At 36.3% G+C, this 20,929-nt stretch overlaps 1 protein-coding gene across 2 annotated transcripts; it reads right to left on the minus strand.

Annotated features, from left to right (window-relative positions):
• Positions 1-11,977: 11,977 nt before the first annotated feature.
• LOC107104539 (interferon regulatory factor 1-like) lies at positions 11,978-15,247 on the minus strand. Of its 2 annotated transcripts, XM_015404554.1 has the most exons (10): positions 15,091-15,247; positions 14,440-14,534; positions 14,200-14,299; positions 13,921-14,088; positions 13,760-13,800; positions 13,436-13,568; positions 13,211-13,324; positions 13,043-13,071; positions 12,731-12,845; positions 11,978-12,534 (listed from the first exon to the last, which is right to left on the minus strand). In XM_015404554.1, exons 2-10 carry the CDS (start codon positions 14,524-14,526, stop codon positions 12,419-12,421), a joined length of 903 nt encoding a protein of 300 aa, XP_015260040.1. In that variant the 5' UTR covers positions 14,527-14,534; positions 15,091-15,247; the 3' UTR covers positions 11,978-12,418. The 2 variants fall into 2 exon arrangements, with proteins under 2 accessions (XP_015260040.1, XP_015260047.1); XM_015404561.1 differs by lacking the exon at positions 12,731-12,845.
• Positions 15,248-20,929: the final 5,682 nt, after the last annotated feature.

Consider the following 20,929-nt stretch of genomic DNA (forward strand, 5'->3'; position numbering starts at 1 on the left):
TAAATCACGCATATTTGTTATTCTTTTTTTCATGCTGGCCGGGACTCTGCAAAATAGTCGGTTTAAGTTTTGATTTAAAACAAATGCATAAATATTCAAACCAGAAGCGGGTTTAAAATATACTTGATTCCTTTAAAAATGTAAAATATGATTTTATTTTATGGTTTGATTTTGTCTTATCTTTCCATGCAATCAAATTTAAAATCAAAATTAGAGTACCTATAATTTAAAAAATTAAGGCAAATATTAATAGGCTGACTTGTCCAGTAAGACTGTCTGATTGTAACGGCAGACATCTGCAGAATTCTGCCTTTCTTCTAAGTTTCTCGAAAGTTCAGTAGTTTTGAAAAATATCCTTTTATTGAGTTTTTTGGTGACTAGATACTATGGCTGCAACTAACGATTATTTTGCAAAATGATTAATCTGTCAGTTATTTTCACGACAAATCAGTTAATATTCAGAAGTTCAAGAATCAGAATCAAAAGATTTTTTACTAAATCAAACCAGGTGAAACTCAAAGTTTTCCACTTGTGGAGTTCTGGATAGAACATATTGACTGACGAAAACATTTTATTTTATCTCAAATGCAAAATGTTTATATATTATTTTACAATCTTGGTATAATTACAGCTCTGAGTGAGTTACTCTGTCAGCTAAGGGCATGTTTTAGAGTCTCTATACTCCAGGTAATGATTAATTGATTACTAAATTAGTTGAGAATTATTTCAATAATCGATTATTCACGATTAGTCTGATTTACTGTTTCAGCCCCACTAGATTCAATGCATTCATTACATCTACAACTGTATAGCTACTGATTCTAAATCTTAGAACCATAGTTTTTATAAATGTACTGCTCTCCAATTGTACGCACTTTATTCTTCTCTAAAGAGAACAAATACAGATCAAATATGTAAAGATGTGACTGGTAAAATACTTTATCTAATGAGACAGATATTTCTGTAGCCATGTTTACTTGCGTCATATTTAAGTTTTAGTGGGATATTATATATTATTCCATAGTTCACTAAATGTAAAAACTTGATCCAAATCTTTTTTTTTTTTTTTAGTAGGACAAATACTCAAATACTCTAAAAACAAGACATTTTCATATCTAATTATTGACAATAGGTGTATCATATTGACATTCTGCTATTTGAGCTGTCAGTTGAAAAGCTGACATGGTTGGTGAAACAATAGAGGTTGGTTGAGTCTTCCACCGCTCTGTTGGCAGGAAAAAAAATCTACTTAAAATGAAAACCCTAAGAAAGTTGCCTATTGTAGGTAAAACCTTAACTTCTCATAACAGCTCAGCTTGAGCCCAACTTTCAAAAATATGAAATATCTCTTGACCTAAATAGTAAATGTTGGCTGATACTGCTGAGTAATTTCAAGTCACTAGAGTAAAAAAACCTAGGGAAATACCAAACCGTGCTAATTTTACCCTGTTGGTTAATGGCTTTATGTGCATTTCTGTTGCTTAAGGGGAAATAACCTTGCATGTCCGTGGCTTTCACAACAAATAAAAAAAAAAGAACCTTGCTGTATGGTGTGCACTCTAAAGTAACAGAGAAATATTAACAATAGGAACGCGCGTTATAGGTTGTTTACATTTTTTTAGTAGTGGAAAGCACCAGAGATTTCTTCCTTTTTTTATTAATTTTTTTCTCAAATACATCACTAACACATTCTCTGTCACTCTAAAACACACTCACATCTAATGTTCTTCCATCCTAACAGGGAGATTACATTACATTCAATTCTATGGCCAAACTCAGACCCTAACCCAAACTGATAACTGCGTCTCTGTCCCTTTTAAAATTATGAGATAGCATCAACATGTTCAGAAAATGAGCTGTTGCAACATGTCCAGAGATTTAAATTATTTCCCCTCCACCTTTTATTTGGTAGATTGTGCTGCATTACAGATACTAAAACCTAATAAGAAAACCAAGATAAGCTTATTAATTACAATAAACATGTTGCTTAAGTAATCTACAATAAAATAATCTAATGGAATCTTTATTTATTTATGTATTTAACATGTTAATCCTAAACTCATAAAAAGCACTTTTCTCTTTGGGGATCAGGCAGTGATATTTATGTCTGGTGATTGGTTCTTACACGGTCCCCACCGGGGTAGCAAAGCACACACATACACATGCAGTGCCTCCATCTTCACAGAATAAAAAACCACAAGAAAGGCTGTTGAGTGAGAAGAGTGAAGGTTTTTTTTTTTTTTTGCTGCCACCTTATATAATTATTCCACTAAGGCTTTGCAGCCTTTCCTGTTTAATTCTCAAACCTAAACCTTTTTTTTTTTTTTGATAATTACTCAACAAGTGTAACTTTTTGGTTTTTCTTCTGTGAAAATTATGTAAAACTCAGCAACTTTACAATTAGCTTACATTTTATATACTTTTTAAACTTAACTAAATCAGTTTCATATTTAACATAGTTTTTAGTATAAAATAAGTTGTGGACATATTTTCCCAAGGCACTTGACAAGCAGATGAACCTCTACTGACGATCTTCCTCCCATTTGATAATCTGTTATTCAAAATCCAGATTGGAAGCCCCATTGTTGCACTAACGACTGGAATCACTTTTAGAATTATTCAGCATTAAATAATTGTTTCAATAGATTTCTAAATCTATTCATTTTAGTTACTTTTGGGGTTCCTTTTTAATTTTCTTTGTTCAAATAATTGTCCTGTTTTTAACACCACCAGCGTGGAGAGGCTAAAGCTGGCTGGGGATTGTTATAGAAGCAAACTTTGGTGGAACACAGCAGCAGGTCAGATCAGTTCTCAGTGAAGATGGAAATAGGTGGGTAGAGACTGGGTGTAGGGCAGTAGTACATCAGAGAAGCCAGCCAGGGAGGCAGAACACGAGAGGCTATGGCTGGCTAGAGCTAGGGAGACGAAAGGATTCTCTGTAGGTTTAGACAGACACTGGTTGAGTTGGAGGGAGAACGCATCTGTCTGCGCTTGAGGTAAGGGGAGGAAACAGTCCTTCTAGGAGGAGATTAAAAACAACTTTTTTAAAAGCCACATTGAATCCTCTTAAGAGTAATCTCACTTCATCCTTTGTCAACATTATTTTCTGTATCTTGGATTTTTTATTTAAAAAAAGCTTGTCCCCACTGCACTCCTTCTGTTGCTCACAGACTCATTTTTTCCCTGACTGGAGTTTGCAATGCAAATGGAACTTAAATTCAGATTTTTCAACTTAATTCGCAGAGAAGACGGCAATCAAATGTTGCCAACTTAGCCAAAACCGTGCCGTATACTTCCCTAAATTCACCACTGTTGCCCTCCTCTGCTTTGCTTCACTCCAGATCTACCTTCTACACAGAGATAACATGGGAATGCTTCGCTCCAGCTGCGAAATTCGCGTTCGGTGTGAACGTACCTATAGAATTTTTAAGGTGCTTTATTCAGATAAAAATTGCATTGTTTCCTATTTTACATATGATTGATGTTTACTACATCACTTGAGTTGAGCAAATTAAAAAGAAGGAATGCCTTATTATTTGTTGTGAAATTAATTTGAAATATTCAAGGCTCACTGGCGAGGCAAGCTTTAATGCATGGAAATTAAATATGCATCTTTAATCAGAGCTTTTTTTATCTTCTCTTTTGAAAGGACACCAGTATGCAAAGGATCAGACTGCGGAGTCCTTCCGACATCTATGGTTGACGAGGAAAAAAGAAGAAGAAGAAGAGACAGAAACAGATTGTGGGCATCATGTTTTTCTTGCATATTGCGATGTCAGCAAAAAAAACAACCAAAAAAAAAAAACCTGTTAGACGTATAGAAAGTTTCACATGTTTTCCTGTGGTTTTTTTTGTCCATTGTTGATTTCTGGTTCATATCAAGTGGATACTTATTTTCTGGCCTGAGTATTTTATTTTTTGATTAATATTAATATTATTATTATTGGCCAGAACAAACAATAACACATCATTGTGAAGTGGAAGGAAATATGTAGATGGTTTTTATTTTTTAACTATTTTTTTTATGAAAAAAAACAAAACACAGTGGTCACAGAAATCACTTGAATCTGACTAAAGTAATACCAAATAGAAATTCAAACATTACTTTTCAACAGAACTTTAAAAGAATAATTTTATTAAATAAACTTATGAAAAAGGCCTGGATAAACATGATGGTACCCTTAATCGTTTGAGTCAATCACTGCAATGAACGGTTCCTGTAACTGTCAGTGTGACTGCTCCTCTCAGCAAGTATTTTGGCCCACTCCTCATGAGCAAACTACTCCAGTTATCTCAGGTTTAAAGTGTGCATTTTCCAGATTGCAAGTTTCAGCTCCTTCCAAAGGATTTACCTCAGGGCTCATAGAGGACCACTTCACAAGAGTCCAATTTTTCCTCTCATCTGTTCTTGGGTGTTTTTAACTGTGTGTTTTGGGACATTATCCTGTTGAAGACCCATGACCTGCAACCGAGACCAAGCTTTGTGATATTGGGCAGCAGAATCCCTTTATAGTTTTGAGATTTAATTGTACTAATTATTGTACTGTATTAAAGACAGACTTTGCCAGATGAAGCAAAGTAGACCTAGAACATAAAAGTGTTTACAGCTTTGGAAGTATGGAAATATTTTGCTAGCTGTAATATTAAGCCAAATGGTCATTTTATTCTCTCAGTTCCATATCAAGGAATTGATTAACCACCTTTTTTCATGAGAAATAAATGGGAATCTACTTGTTTTAGACACAATGCTATCCAGTCTGAATTTAAAAAAAAGTAACCTGATTTTACTCAACAGGAAACGATTAGTGGAATTATCTTGGTGGCAGTAGTAAACAAGAATACGGACTTGTCTATTTAGCTAGTAGGCAGCTTCTGAAAGTAAATGGTTGCACTATGAGTATATAGACTTGGGGTAAAATGCAAGGCAAACTTTTATTTATTTATTTAGCTTATAACCAAAACTTTCCCTTTACGTTACAGTTATGCACTACTTTGCGTTGATCCATCAATACCACTGTCATTTATCCTACATGTCTTACATCAGTGCTGTTGACCTGATGTTTTCATAAAGGACTTTACCCTCACTGAGGCTGCTATAAACCAAATGTAACATGTTCCTCATACACAAGCTCAAGCCTTTTGATCATGTTTAATTGGTTAATAATTGTTGCACTGATTATTCATTTACTTTGCTACAAACAAAAAGGTTTTGACTTTTACAACAGTGCAAACTTCAAAGTGTGACCTATGCCACATATGGCCATGGATTTCACACACAATAGGGTTATTGAACTAGCTAATCAACATCTAAGTGCAATACTACTGCATAAAACTTTCTCCAATGAAATGTACCAGATGTACTGTGTGTTATCAAATGCATACTCTGTCAAATGAAAATTACTCCTGGAAAATGTATACTATGTTTTCATTTCATTTTTATGTTTAATCGAGCTTTTTTTAATAGGGGAGAGTGGGGAAAGGTGCAACAAGTCTTCTTTCCCAATAAGAAACCTGTTGCATTGATGACATTGATACTTCACACGTTAGTTTGGCCATCCGAGCAGGACAGACGATACATGAACCATGGAAGAAACATGTTGAGGTATCAAAAAGTCAAGTCTTGGCACAGTTGAAGTGATTTTACACATGTCAAAACTGAATCTTTTCTCTTTTTTTAGGAAATGTTTGATAAATATTTCCGGTTTCAGCTCATGAAAAATAAGTTTTTAAAAACATTTCTTCAGTTTCCAAAAATTGCTTCCGGTATGTCATGACTATCTTAAGGTTTTTTTTTTTATTTCGGATGCTTAATAAAAGTGGTCTTTTAAAAAGCTGAAAATTTTGTCTTGTTTTCCTTTTGGGATGTCTTTGCATGTGCACATTTCAGAGAGCTCAAAGTTACAGTTAATAGGTTTAAGTTTTATAAATGATATAAATTCTCATGTATCAAGACAAAAGTTGATTTAAGAAATTGAAAGGATGGGGATAGTTGCAGCAGTTTTATTTCTTTTTTGACTATAGGGGAAAAATCTGTCTGTAATTGCATTTAAATGGTATGGCCAATTAGACATGAAAGTTTAATACTTAAACCAATGGTTGCTGTATGCCCTAATCATGTTTGTGTAGTTAAAAGATAACTGTTGCAACAGTCCTCAGTCTTCCCTACTTAGTTTGAAAATGATGGTAACAATTAATACAATTATTAAAGAAAGGCCTGTGACTTAAGGAAAAAATATTTTAATACACGTAGACTGACATTTTTAAGCATTTCTGTCAGACATTAGAGATTAGAATATTACATCAGACCAATCAAAAAGATTAAAGTACAGCAATCCGGTCTTATTGAAAACTGATCAGATATAATAAGGTATTTATTGGTTAGTTGTTGTATGTGACTGTATTATTAGAGATACACAGTGGCACAGTTAGTAGTATTTATTTCAGTTTATTTATATGGTGCCAATTCAAACACCTGTCATTTCAAGGAACTTTGCAGAGACTATTCAATCAGATCATGCAGTCAGATTGGGTCAAAGTTGTCTAAAGAAAACCAACTACTGGTATCAAGTATTGTCTTGCAACAAGGAGGTTCAGTTCCTAGCCTTAAGTCTTTCTGCACTTAGGTTTAGTGTGTCTCAATTCAGTTTATTTCTATAGAACCAATACACAGAACATGTCATCTCAGGGCACATCACAAACACAATTCAATCCGATTTTTAAGTCAGATTTTTCTGAATGTATCTTCTGAGGAAACCCAGCTGATTACATTGACTTATAGACAACATCAATAACTCACACTAGGCAAGCATGTAGCAACAGTGGCAAGGAAAACACCCCTTAACAGGAACAAACCTCCAGCAGAACCAGACTCGGTGTGAGCGGCCATCTGCCGAGGCCAACTTGGGTTCAAGAAGACCGAAGCAGAGATACAAAAGGTACCTTTCAACCAGCTCCACAGGCGGCCACTGACAAGCTCCGAGCCAGCTCCCACGTCAGAGGATGAAAGAGAGCGCATACAGTCAGTCACAGTCAGCAGAACAGGACTACACTAAAAAACAGGCCAAGCTGCAACATGAATAATCAAAGGTGTTGACTCCCAGCCAAAGAGGAACAGACCAGAAAAAGCTACTATGAGGAAAAAGCAAAGGTATATAAAGTCAGAGATTGAACTAAAAAAATACTGTAGAGTGGGAGAATAGAGAAAGAAACAGGATTATGAAAGGGGGTCCCTGTGTCTTCCAGCAGTCTACGTCTATAGCTGCATAACTATAGAGATAGCTCAGGACAACCTGAGCCATTCTAACTATAAGTTCACTAATGCTAAACTAACTAATGTAATGAACTGGGTATGTGTTCAGGTTGTACCTCGACCTTTTGCCCATGGCCTGTTCTAGATGGGCACCAGCCCAACGCAAATCTGATGGATATGTGCTAGCAGAAAGAAGCATAGATGTCCATCAATAGAGATGGGAAAAGTTATAGTGGGAGCCACTACCACTTGTATTGTATATTTACCCTTAAAAAAAAAATCTATGTAAAAATTTGATTCTAAGATGGCTTATCCCACAATGCACAATTTATTACCGAGTAACTGCTTTAAGATCGTAACTTTTTTTTTTTTTTTTTTTTTTATCAACATCATTATAAATTTGTCAACTGTTTTAGGATCAGAATGCATTATAGATCATGTGGAAAAATAATTATATTCTGAGCTGTAATGAACATCTTCCATATGAGGGTTTTATTTAACCCATTTACTTGAACATCAATATTTTAATCTGTCTACAAACTTTTATTTACCTACTATTATCTTGCCACTGTGGCCATTTTAATGTGATTTATTCTTATTCATCAAGTATAGAACTATAGATGTGTTAAATTATTCTGGCTACTCTTTGTAATACTACACTTGAATTATTGATCTATTCCTGGGAAGATGTTGGCTCATGCCTCTGTATTACCTCAGAGATTATGCCAATCTGATTTCCAAGTTCCAAGGTAAAGAACAGCATTAATCCTCAGCTTCCTGAGAGTTCATCTGGAATTCCTTACATGTGTTGTCATGATTTATTAGTTTTGGATTATTTTCCATCCATCCATTCATTTTCTCCCACTTGTTTCATAAAGGTTGCAGTGGGGGTGGTGCCTTTCTCTGGCAGTCTATGGGTATGAGGCGGAATACACAATGGACAGGTTGCCTGCCTGTCGCAGGGATTATTTGCTAGTTCTTCTGATTTTTTTGCATTCACAAGACAGTTTCTGGATAGGGTAAGGGGTGGGTAACAGAGAATATGTGGAAAGTTGTTAAACAATGACTCTGATTCCTGGTCTGCGTTCTTGGCAGTCAGGGGTTTGAAGGAGCAAGACTTCAAGAAAGAAGAGCTGCACCATCCAAAGTTGGGTAGATGCTGTCTCTCCAAATCAGAACGAGTCTACGAATTTATAGGCACAATATGTTTAGCTTCTTTTAATCCACTGATGATTTTATTTTGATTTTAGACCGATTTTGTTGTACACTTTACTAGAGATTGAACAATACACTGGCCAGCAAATATTTAGGGTGGATATTAGCTTTTTTTTTTTATTAATATCTGCTGATATGTGCATGCATTTGCCTATTTATAAGTGCATTCAGCAGACAAGCCATGAGATCATGAGGAGTGAATTAATTTCTGCTATCATACATCTATCTATAAGTAGGTGAGGAAAAGATTAGTTTTGTTTCAGAAAAAAAAACAGCAAAAACCTTCTTTAATCAAGGTCTCGCCATTAGGAGATTGAGCCATGCTGGGTCCCGGAGGGTTCTGTACTTGGTCCATTTTCCTTTATTTGTATACAGATGTTACATGCTTGCCCAGAGGCATATTTTATTTGCTAAGGATAGAAACTTTTTCTGTGATAGGGAACACCTGAAATGGAATGAATGACAGCGTAAAGTAGTCATTCCCACAAATTATCTAATTATCTTGAAAAATGTTGAGTACAGCAAGGCACCATTGCCTTGCAGCAAGAGAGTCCTGGGTTTGATTCCTGGCTTAGAGTATTTCTGCATTTTCTTCCCATACATTTGTGGGTTCACTCTGGGTGCTTCCTTAATTGGTATCTTTAAAAGTATGAGAATGAGGTGGCATGGTTATAAGTCTCTGTTTTGCCCTTTGATAGACTGGCGGCCTGTCCAGTGTGTACCCCACCTTTGGCCCATAGACTGCTGCACATTGGCACCATTCCCACCTTTACCCAGACGGTTAAGTAAAAGACGGAGTTCTGGTCAGTCTACATTCCTACCCTGACATATGGTAATGAAATCTGGATCATGACGGAAAGAAGAAGATACCGGATACGAGAGGCTAGATTATGCTTTCTCCCCAGGGTGGCTGGGCACTCCATTATGGATGCAGAGAGGAGCTTTGTCATACGGGAGAGGTTTGGAGTAGAACTGCCTCGCTACCACATTGAGAAGAGTCCCTTGAGGTGGCTCAGACATCTTTTTCAGATGCGTTCCGAAGGCCTCCCTTGGGAGGTGTTGCAGGCATGTCCCACCAAGAGGACCAGGGCATGACCTAGGACACGGTGTGGAGATTATTTCTCTCTGTTTCCCAAGAAAGCCCCACCTAGGGCTTCCTCAGGCTGAGATGGAGGAGGTGCCTGCAGAGATGGAGGTTTGTGGAGTCTCTGCTGAGACTACTACCACTATGACCTGGTCTCAATACAAGTACAACGAGTAAAAATTTAGTAGTTTAGCATTGTTTCAACTTATGGGGGGGGAAAAAAACCATCCATTTGGTAATTGGTTTAAAATATCTATCAGTACTTTGTGTCGTTTTTTTTTTTTTTACTTGTAGGAGTACTATACGCATATTGTCTTTGTATCATCTGAAATACTTCAATTGACATTTAGGTTCTTTCATTTCGTCAACATTGCATTTATATTAGCATTTTTTGTTGCCTAGAATACTTTTCTCATTTTAGATAAGAGATATGCTTAGGACATGAAATTACTCCAACTCCATGTTTCATTATCTTTTTGCATTCAGACTAGTTGCTATATGTGTCAATGATTACAGTCCTCCAGTTTCATCATGGCTTCACACCTTGGGTAAGAGCTGCAGCACAGATTTAAGATGCATGACAACTGCAGCTTTACTGTTTGCTAGTAGGATTGGTAATTGATAGCGTCACAGTTATTTCTGCATAATTTGCAGCATGATGACTCTGGAGACTTTGCAACAGAGCCAATTTAAAAGCAGAATGTAACTAGACAATTTAAAGTGAAGTTACTGGTAAAGAACATATGACATCATGAAACTATATATCTTTATAGATGGTTAGGAGGTCACTGGCAGTTGGAGATAAGTGTGCAATTTTTCAGTTGTTTTGCAGACAGCCAAGCACAAATATGTCAATATAAAGCATTTAGAAAAAATAAAGCTTTAAAATGGGAAACCGAGCAAACTAAGCATCAAATCTTATGGCAAGACCTGAAATCTCTAAGAGTAACCTATGTGAAGTTCAAAAACAAAAATCATGAGGTTAGCAGAACTTTCTGTTAAAAGAAAAATCAAAAACATCTTCAAATTAAATGTATGTATGAATGCAGTACCAATAGTTTTTGTGATTGATGCTTATGTAATGGAAGAATATCAATAAATTCTGTTTAAAAAATGCATCTATTTGCATTATGCATCTTCTTAAATATTTAAAGGCTGTCACGAAGTTATGATTTTTACCACATTGTGTACTATTTCTGTTATACGTCTAATGCAAAAAAACAAATGCCAGTGTTTCTAACTTTAATCAGACAATTCGCTGTAAATGCCCCTTTTTCCCCATTCAGCCTCAGTGCAATGAAGACATACGGTCTACAGTAATAGAATTTGCCCAGGAAGCAGTTAAAGTTATGAAAATGTTTTTTTTATATATATATTTAAAGGTTTTTGTTACTCAAGTGGAATAAAAATGTTCTTGTTCTGGTTAAAAAGTGAACTAGTTTCCTACTTTTCAGGCGTTCAGGTTTCTTAAATTAAATGGCTGAAAAGCTGCACAGACAAGTAAATTAGCAGTCCATCAAATGTAGGTGACAGCCATCCAAAAACATCCAGACAAACTTGAATAGGTTAGTAAGATGAACAAAGAAAACACATTCTCTTCCACGGAAGGAGATCTAATTTTTTTAGGCATTATTACCAAGCAGAAATATATCACATTTAACATATTCATTTATGCTGTTCTTTTTTCCTTGAATGTTGTCAGAATGAAAACCAGAGTATTATGCAACATGTGCTGTTTCTTCAAAAACCCTGGCATTTACTGGGGAACCCCAGATGAGGAAGAGGAAGAATCAGGAAACTGTTTAGTATACCAATATAGTCTTCTGCAAATTAGTTAAGGAATACCCACTTAATGGTAACATGTTAAAATTAGCCAGTGGAGTTCTACTTGGTATTTTCTTAAATAAACAAAAAACAAATAGAAGTGTTATTTCGGCTGTTATTTTACACCATTTTACAATATAACAGCCATGAAATTGTACCATAATACATTTTTTGGAATCATTGCAACCATAGTTTATATGAGGATGTATTTCTTTAAATATAAAAAAGTTATTTTGAGTGTAATGTACAGTATAAACCAAGATTATTTAAGATTTTTGCAGGTCTCTGAAAATTGCATCAAGTTCTATTTTTTTTTTTTCAGGAACTTTGCATCACTTTTTTGTATAAAAACTTTAGCAGTCATTCGTATTTCAAAGAATTTTTATTTTGTAAAAAGACAAACAAACAGAAATATATTTACACTTTTTACAAATGCCTTACGCATAGTTTAAGATGTGCTCTCACATGAAGTCCAGATGCTATCTAAGAGTTGAGATCTAAAAATGCATTTACCCCATAAGCAAAAGTTAACTTATAAGTCTAACGGAGAAACAAGTGTATGTGATAGTTATGTAGCACCTTAACTCAACTATTTGCCATATTTGTAGAGCAGGTTTTTTACTGTCCATTTATCTTTGTTTTGTTTTTTTTTTCTTTTTAAATAGGTGTACCTCAAAATGAATTAGTTCGGAGCTGGCAGGCTCTGAACAGAATCTGTACAGTAAAACAATCACACACAACAAAGGACACCAAAATTGCTTGGAACCAGCCAAAACCATAAGAGCACAGCAAGTGTGCTTCTGTAACACAAAAGTGTTCTTCATAATTTCACATCGGTGGATGAGGGAGATGAGGGTTACTGTCTCAAATGCTACCAGAACAAGCAGACACATGACAAATATGGCTGGCATTTTAGCTTAATGTAGGGGTTTTGCTCTTCGGTAGAGAGTGGAGGTGAGGGTAGAGGGGTGGAGCTTGTGAGCAGGAAGAGCTTTTTAAAAACAGTCCAAAACTTTAAAGAGTCCTCCTGTCCGATCCTGACGATCTCAAATCAGTCTAGCATCAAACATCTCTGGATGAAAGATGTTCCAGAATTCAGACATGGTGTTTCGGCTTTCTGTACCCAGTGTTGTATACCGTGGAGTTTCGTCTAACTCTCCGACTGCAAAACAAGCAAAACATTCGAACATGAGTGAAGGTGAAAACAGGTGATCATCAACAAAATTGAAAGCAAATGTTCATATGCTCTGGTTCTGCACAGCTACATGCAAAACCTCAGAACAGTGCATAAATAAAGTTTCCTTTGAAGGTTTGCAATTGCTGTAGAGTAAATTTCCTCAAAGTTTAGCAGTATTTACCTGAGGAAGATTCACTCCACTCGCTCTCTGGACTGGTGCATGCTTCATTGTGAAGGAATCCCTCAGTGCCTGTACTGTACGTCCAGTGTGTGTCTTTATCCAATGACTTCAGTAACTGTAAGAACAACACCAGACTGAGTACGGCCTACACTTTGTCCAACTGGAAATTTCTCACACCAAATACTTTTTTTTATTAAGTTAACCTTTTTTATCGTTATTAATGCCAAACCGGCAGAACAAGACTAAGTGTGGGTATTCCTGCCAATGAAAAAATGCATGCAATTAAGAGTGAGAGCTTTAAGTCATGCTTACCTCGACAAGTTCTGGAGTGTAGCTGTGTCCTGAAAGAGCGCAGCGGAAACCAGGGAGAGGAGAAAAAAGTACTTTCAGTATGGTTTGACAGATATTATTACTTCTAATTATTTTTGCTTTTTTTTTTTTTTTTCAATTTTCAGTTAAAATGTGATCTTGCTCTCTTACCAGGGCTATGTTCAGGAGAAACCTCAAATCTGTGGGGAAAGTTGAACTGCAAAGGATCTGTCTCAATCTCAACTAAGTGAGACAACTCTGGAACTTCACCGCTCAGGTCAAACCCTGCAAAAAGAAAACAGTATTAATTCCCCTTGTTTATTTTAACATATATTTAAAACATATTTTGTTTTCATATCTCAGTTTTACATAAATATTTCAGAGTTTCTCACTTACCTAAACTGTCCATGTTTACTGTGCTGTCTACTGTGTTTTCCTGGGTGGACATGGCTTCCTCTGGCGGACACGTGTTCATGGGAGATTGAGTTTCACTGTAGTCTGACTCCTCCTCTTCCTTGACTGGTTGTCTCTACGGAGACAAAAAGACAAATTCAGTAAGGGTGTTTTTTTTTCTCTAAACAAAACACAAGAAAATGCATGCTCTGTGATAGTATTTACATAGCCTAATCTAGGTCAGGATGAGAGTGGCATCATTTGAATAAAACTCTAGCTGAACAGGAATAATTTTATCTATCGCTGGAGCAGATGAATAATATTTACCTTCCTCCGCAGCTTGGCACTGCTCGACTTGCTTCTTTTGTCTGTAGAGAGGAAAGAAAAACATTTTAATTACTTTCCATTATTACCATCTTCTACTAGCATGAAAGCAGAAACAAATCTACAATGAAAAGTCTTTTATTATGTCGGGTAATGTTTCTCACCTCTACTTTTTGAAACAGCAGGCAGCATTCTGAAGACCCGCATGGCTTGGTGGCCTTTGTTAATGCTCTTGTCTTTAACCTCCTCAATGTCAGGCAGGGAGTTCATTGCACATCTGAAGTTGGCTTTCCATGTTTTAGGATCGCAAACCTGGCCAGTCGTGTATTTTCCTGTAGAAAGCGTTTAAAATGATTATTAATGATTAATATCAGGTTTTGCAGCAGAAAGATCACCTCGGTTTGTCAGCAATAAGGCTGAGGTTTATTTACTTGCTTCCTCACCTGTGTGGATGGCCCATTCTTTGAACAGACATGCATCTTTGTCGAGCTCCCAACCATGCCGAGCAGCATGCTTCCAGGGGATTGAGAACATTGTCTTCTCCTGCAACATACATTTTAGAAATTGTAGTTTTTTAAATTTTTTTCTTTACATATTTGTTTTAAAATAAGTTTTCTGCACACACAAAAAAAGTGATCGAAGCTAAAAAAAAAAATTGGTTTCATGTATTATTAGATTTTTACCTTATCCACCCAAGCCAGACCATTGATGCTGTTTGAATCGATCATCTTCTCCAGCCATGGCCTCATCCTCATTCTGGACACAGGCATGTTTGTGCCTAAAACACCAAACGACACAAGCAGAACAGGAGCGTTTTAGATAAAGAATCAGATGCCCCTACACATACTGGTGAGAGCAACTTTCTCCCCACATCCGCCTGAGCTTAGATTTAAGGCTGCCAGTTGGCCGCGCGCATAAAAAAAGGGTGAAAATGAGTTCAAGATTGCGGGGGAGGTTTAGGAGGGGGGCGTTTACGCATGAGTCAAAGATATTTGTAAGTTTGCTGTGCTAAAAAAAAAATCAATAAAAAACATGCAGCTATTCTAAAATATATTTGTTAATTCGCCCTGTCTCATTTTTCAGCCTAAAGTGTTAAATAATAATCATAATAACATCTGAACTTGACATGCTGCTGGAGGCGCACAACACGCGTTTATTCCCGTCAATAAATTAGAGCCACAATGTTTACAATATAAGCGACATATGCGCAAAGCGTTGAAAAAACAAGTATAAAAAACAGAAAAATACAATAAAATAATCCAATGCATGCGCCTAAAACCATTCACATTAAATTCATAAAAAGTGATCAAGCATAAGCTTAAGGAGCAACTTACAGTGTCTAGTCTTTGTATGATCCAAGGGAAAATAAGGAAGATGCGTAAAAGGCAATAGTGCCAAAAGTCCGAGTTAGTAGCAATCCGCTTCTTCTCGTTCCGGAATTATCCTTTTGGATAGCTGTATTGAACTATACTGAGTAGTGGCGGGTGTTGTTCTTTTATACAGTTAAGGCTGGTATTCCCCCGGTCAGCTCAGAGGGGCGGGATCGCACTGTAAAAAAAATACCCATGTCAAAAAAAAAAAAAAAAGACGCACTTTATGTTTTGGCACTGAAAACCTTTTTAAAAAGGATTAAAAATCCATGTAGCAATTTTTATGTTGTAGTTTTAGTTTGTTTCAAAAGATTGTTTATTATATTTTTTTTTCATTTATTATGATTTTCCTTAAAAATGTTTATTGCATCACTTTGTAACAAAGCATTACATTAAATAATTACAGAATGAGGTAATGAGTTATAAATTATTAACAGGTTGCTTGACATTAATACATTTGTATACATGCAGTGTATGCACGTGTTTTTAAAAAAAAACTCTTATAAAAAAAATGCATTAAAAAGATTATTATTTTTTTTTTTTTTTTTGGATGATCAGCGACACTTTTTGCAGTGTGCTGCGCATGCGTTTGTGAAAAAGCAGTGGACCTGTTTCCGAGAAATCACGTTGTTGAGAGCAAGAGGGAAGTTAATAACAACAAGGCTTGATTACAGTAGCAAGCTGCACGTAGACGTGTGGCATAAAACTCTAATGACCTGACCTGAATGACGTTTTGTAATCGAGCATGCAGAAGTGTGCTGGTGACCTTGCAGAGGTCTGAGCCGGAAGTTTTGCATCTTGCAGATGTATTTTATTTTTTTTAATAAATTCAAATGAATATCAGACAAAAATGCATGAGCTTTTTGCAATGTTACTGTTAATGTAATAGAGATTTAACATAGACTGAATTTATTTAAAGTCACACTACATTCCCACCAACAGAAAGGCAAGTATAGGGGTTTATTATTGCCCACTGGCATGTGACAGGAGGAAGAATTGAACCCACAACTTTCGGATGTGTGTGAATCTGTGCAATAGTTTAAAATATTTTTTATATTACTGTTATAATATGAATGCATGAAGTGACTTCCTTTGTGCATTCCTTCCCCCGGACTCCCACTCTGGAATTAAAAATGTCCTCATGATACCAGACAAGCCCTTTAGAATAAACAGACGCCGCTGTGAGAAGTGGGGCATTTACAAGAAATGCTGTAGTAATTTTCTCCTGCCGCTAGAGACAGACTGTTACATGCGCTCTCATAGGAAACCAGTTCAGAGGAGGTGTGGGTGTATTCATGCTGTCACACATTGGCACAGTGACAGAAACATACCACGTGCTCATGAAACGCTTGGGAAACAAAGAAAATGTACGGGAGATGCAATGGCGTGTAAAAATGCTCACACTGATAAAAGATTTTTTGTTTTTTTAGTGTGCAAATCTTATCACCAGGTCAGATATGTGTGGGTGTGTGTGTGTGCGTTTGTGTGTGGGGAGGAGTAAAGACACTCTTGCTATTTAAAACTGTGTTTGCACCATTAAAACATTTGGGAAGCCCCATAAATGCCTCGTTACATCTCCCCCTGCTGTCCTGACTCCTGGGGCTTCCCGAACGGTAGCTGCCTGTTGGCCGCGCGCGGCCCCGCGCTCAGCCCCGCCTGGCGCGCCTGGCAGGGAAGGACAGGGATTTTTCCTGCGGAGTTTTTCCACCGGCTTTCAATGAGTGGGATTTCCCGCCAATAATTAAAGTCCATATAGGGTATGGTTGGATCCTCCCAGGTTTCTGCGCTCCTGTTGTTTGTCAGCTGATACTCCAGCCAGCTCAGTGGAGAGAAATAGGTGAATTATAGGAATCGCTGCAGCTGATGTAACACATGCCAACTTCTAGTTTTTTTCCTTTAGTTTATCCATCTTTGCTTGATAACACCAGTGAAGAAAAGCATCAGGAACAAATAAAGTATGAATAACTCAGCGAATAATATTTTAATCTCTAGTTTGATGGTGGAAAATGTAAAGCATATCTGCACAGGGGCTGTATTAAAAATCCTTTGTTTAATGAAAAGCACCCTTAATATACAGTCCTCATCAAAAACAGGGTATTGGCAGCATCATGCTGTGGGGATGCTTTACTTCAGTAGGGTCAGGGAAGCTAGTCAGAAAATAGTAAAATAAGGCACAAAGTTGGTTAGAGACACAAAAAAAAACAAGATAGGGTGATGATCAACTTTCTGTAAAACAAAGTGGAAACACTGGAAGATTGAGGATGTTTCTGTGTTAGAATAGTCTAGTTTAAATCCAAACCTGAATCACACAGACCTTTTATGTAAAGAAAAATGAAAGAAATAAACTTTTGCAAGATACATCTTGTTTAAAATCATATTTCTTCCACATTAACCACTAATTAGCTTCTTATTTCTGAGTTTCCGAACTCTAATTTCAAGTTCGGTTAAATCTAGACTTAGACTAAACTTTATTTATCCCTTGGGATTACTCTTTTAGGGAAATTCTGGTTCCAGTAGCTTATAAAGAGTACAAAGAGTTAAAGCAAAATGCCATTAAAGATAAAAATACTACAGACAATATAACAAAAGTGTATACAGTAACAAAAAAGCATTTAAAAAAAAAGAAAAAAGCTGTAATCTAAATGGCAGTTAGCAGATTAATTCACAGAAATATTTTATTCTGGTGAATTAGGCCACCTGAAATAATAAAATAGCAATTTGAAGCTTTGGCAGAAGCCAAGCTGCTTGAGCATTCAATCACTATCCCCACCGGACCACGTGCTTTGACAGCTCAGTGACACTGGATCAAGCCAAAGCCCTCACACGTCAGCTACACAATTACAGCATAGCCACAGGTGAGAGAAGGAAAGCAAGACTTACCAGAGGAAACCCTTTAATTTTAGCATAGATATTATGTAATATTTTGTAAGAGGTTTTTTTTGCAAAACAACTCAAGTCATCCTGTATGAAGATTGCAGAGCAGCAGTTCAGCTTGTCATGCTTCCTGTTATTGGACAGCAGTGCAGTCATTTCTAATGATAAACTCTTTAGCTTTTCGTTTTGAGAGGAAACAATAAAGAGAGAATGCATATTCAAGGTATTTGATTTAGAAAATAAAAGCGTGAGTGAGTTGAAGAGTGAAAGGAGTGAGGAAAGGGAAAGGAAAATAGAATCAGCTCCCTTGCTTCTTCCTATGTTGTGGTGTGTCACTGAAAAGTGTATTTATGTTTAGCACCCTCATCAGGCCACTAATTGTATTGTTTTTGAGAGTCAAGATAAAACAGGTTTCTCTGCTTCTGTGAGAAAAAAAAAAAGAACTTTTCTCAGCTTCTAAAAGTTAACATTCGTTTTTAATTATTTATTTCGTCATATTTCCTGGAAGAAATATTAACTTTGGGCTATAATTTGTTGACATTCACATGCCCAGTTGAAGTATCCCACCCTGAAATGAAATCAAGAAATGGTTGCTCAGATGAACAAATTGCACAGTAATGAAAAGGGAATGTAAAAATAATAAATCCCCCTGGTTGTATCAGATGACTCGCCTCTGGTTGTTAAATGTTGCACTTTTACCTTTTGAAAGCCACATGCGCAAGACAGAGGTTTGGTTTTCTCTCTCTGAACTTGCCCCTGAGGCTAGCTGTTAGATAAAAGCATTTAACCTGTAAATAACCAAACATCCTTAGTTGGCAAATGTCACATCTAGGTTCCCTATTTCCTACGTCCCTCTATGCACAGAACATTTCATTTTATTGGGGCATTAGCATGAATTGTGTGTACCTCAGATGGCCCTCTAACTGAAACTGCATGGTTAATGATTAAAGAGGAGGTGATGAACCATAATGGTTTCATGGAGAGGGTCATAATCTTAAAGTGATATGGTTGGAAGGATGATTTTATCTTTTCTGCTGTTGAGAAAAAAAGGCTGGGAAATTGCATAAGTGAGGACAGATAGACTATTCTTCTGCAAACGTGGAGATATTTATTTTCTCTAGTCTTTGATAAATAATTCCTCTCTCTGTTTCTGTAAAGGGCTTCTAAATTAGAAATATACATACGAAATAGTCAGGTTTTTGGATGAAAAAAAGTAAAACAAATATTGATTTTGGAGAGATATAAACCTTTGAAGCATTAGTCTCAATGTTTTCTATTATTTATGTCATTAGTCAGCAGTTTATATTCAATAGAATAATCCCAAAATATTTTGCTCCATCAGAACAGGGGGAATAATGAAGAGGTTGAAATGTTGCAATTTATTTTGGAATAATATTTTATTTCAAATTAAACCACACCAGCTACAGTAAATTAATTGACCCTTTTTTCAATATGTCAATAGTCTGTAATGCCTTTCATCATTATAAGTAGCCATATATAAAATAATTATAATAAAGGATAGCTGTTTGGGCAGAAAGATAATATTTCCAAAACAAAAACTCTCAATATTAGAAGCAAAAACATAATTTTTCAATTTGGCAATTTAATTTGATTCAATTCCTTTTTTTTATTTTTTAATCAAATCAATTTTTTTTTTTTATCTAATGAAACTAATTAGATTACATCTAGTCATTGACCTGCAGAACTCACTTCACCTGAAAGAGCATGTACTGACGGTAGAAAGTCGCTTGCCTTTTGTTGTTTACTTTGCAACTTTATGTTGAGCATACATGTAGCGACAGCGGCGAGCAAAACTCCCTTTAAGAGGGAGGAATGCTCCCGCAGAACCGGGCTCAGTGTGAGCCGTCTTCTGCAACGATTGACAAAACTGACAAGAAGACAGAGCATGCACACACAAAAAGAACCTAGAAGTACTTATTCAGGACTACTTTCTATGATGGAGAGGATAATGGCACACCTGGTTCATAGCTGGCTATGATCAGGGAATAAGCACAGAGAAGCAGTTAATTATTAGTAAGTTTTCAGGTCATAATTCTCAATTATAAGCTAATAGCTTTTGACTGCATTATGTGGAATTTCTAATAGGAATTAATGACTAATTCGTTTTTCAGCATCACTCCTGAGGAGGATATTTCTAATGTTAGAAAAACTCTAGAAATGAAAGAAAAAACATTGAAAGCTGTTTATTATTAGATTTGAATGACACGTCCTACTCTCTTTACTTTATTATCTGAGGTTAAATCTAATACCATTTAGATGGAGTGACTGACTAAACAGTGTTTCTAAGACTATGTTCCAAAGATGATAACTTGTGTCTTGTCGGAAGTTCATAGCAGAAAGTTTTAAGTTATCCACGTTTTTATGTTTAATAAGACTATTAGAAGTATGCATCAGGATGTATGGACAAATATAGATAAGTGAAGCATAACCATGAAAGTTAATCAGATGTGGTCTGATAATCTGACCTGTTGGAAGCATAGATTGAATGAATAGAATTGGCCTGAGCATTGAACCCTGTGTTACCCCACAAGTCTCCCTGTAGTTTTCAATATTTTATTAAATGAGAAAACAGAAATCTGTTGGACAAATAAGATGTTAGCGATCCTGGTGCTGTTCCATGGTTCCTTTAGCTTTTCTAGGAATGTTGTGATCAACTAAATCAAATGCATCTCCAGGATCTATCAGGCTAAGAAGAGACACAACTCCGTTTAGGATCATATGATGGAATGTAGGAATGTTCATAGGAGGAAAGAAAAAACCCAGCAGCAGGGCCCCTGCCTCTGCCTTTGTGCAAGGAAGAACAGGAGGAGCACTGCCAGAGCCCTAAAAATGACCTCCAGCAGGCCACAAGTGTGCATGTATCTGCACAAACGGTTAGAAACTGTCTCCATGAGGAAGCTATAAGGGC

This window comes from Cyprinodon variegatus, unplaced genomic scaffold (genome assembly GCF_000732505.1).
Source record: "Cyprinodon variegatus isolate N-32 unplaced genomic scaffold, C_variegatus-1.0 Scaffold36, whole genome shotgun sequence".
Taxonomy (NCBI): domain Eukaryota; kingdom Metazoa; phylum Chordata; class Actinopteri; order Cyprinodontiformes; family Cyprinodontidae; genus Cyprinodon; species Cyprinodon variegatus.

Bases quoted from the DNA above. Each gene is read 5' to 3' on its own strand.
- LOC107104539 (XM_015404554.1), bottom strand. From the start codon at position 14,526: ATGCCTGTGTCCAGAATGAGGATGAGGCCATGGCTGGAGAAGATGATC. The intron at 13,569-13,759 runs GTAAATATTATT...TTGTCTCCGTAG, and splicing joins GTGCCAAGCTGCGGAGGAAG to AGACAACCAGTCAAGGAAGA. The intron at 13,325-13,435 runs GTAAGTGAGAAA...TTCTTTTTGCAG, and splicing joins AGTAAACATGGACAGTTTAG to GGTTTGACCTGAGCGGTGAA.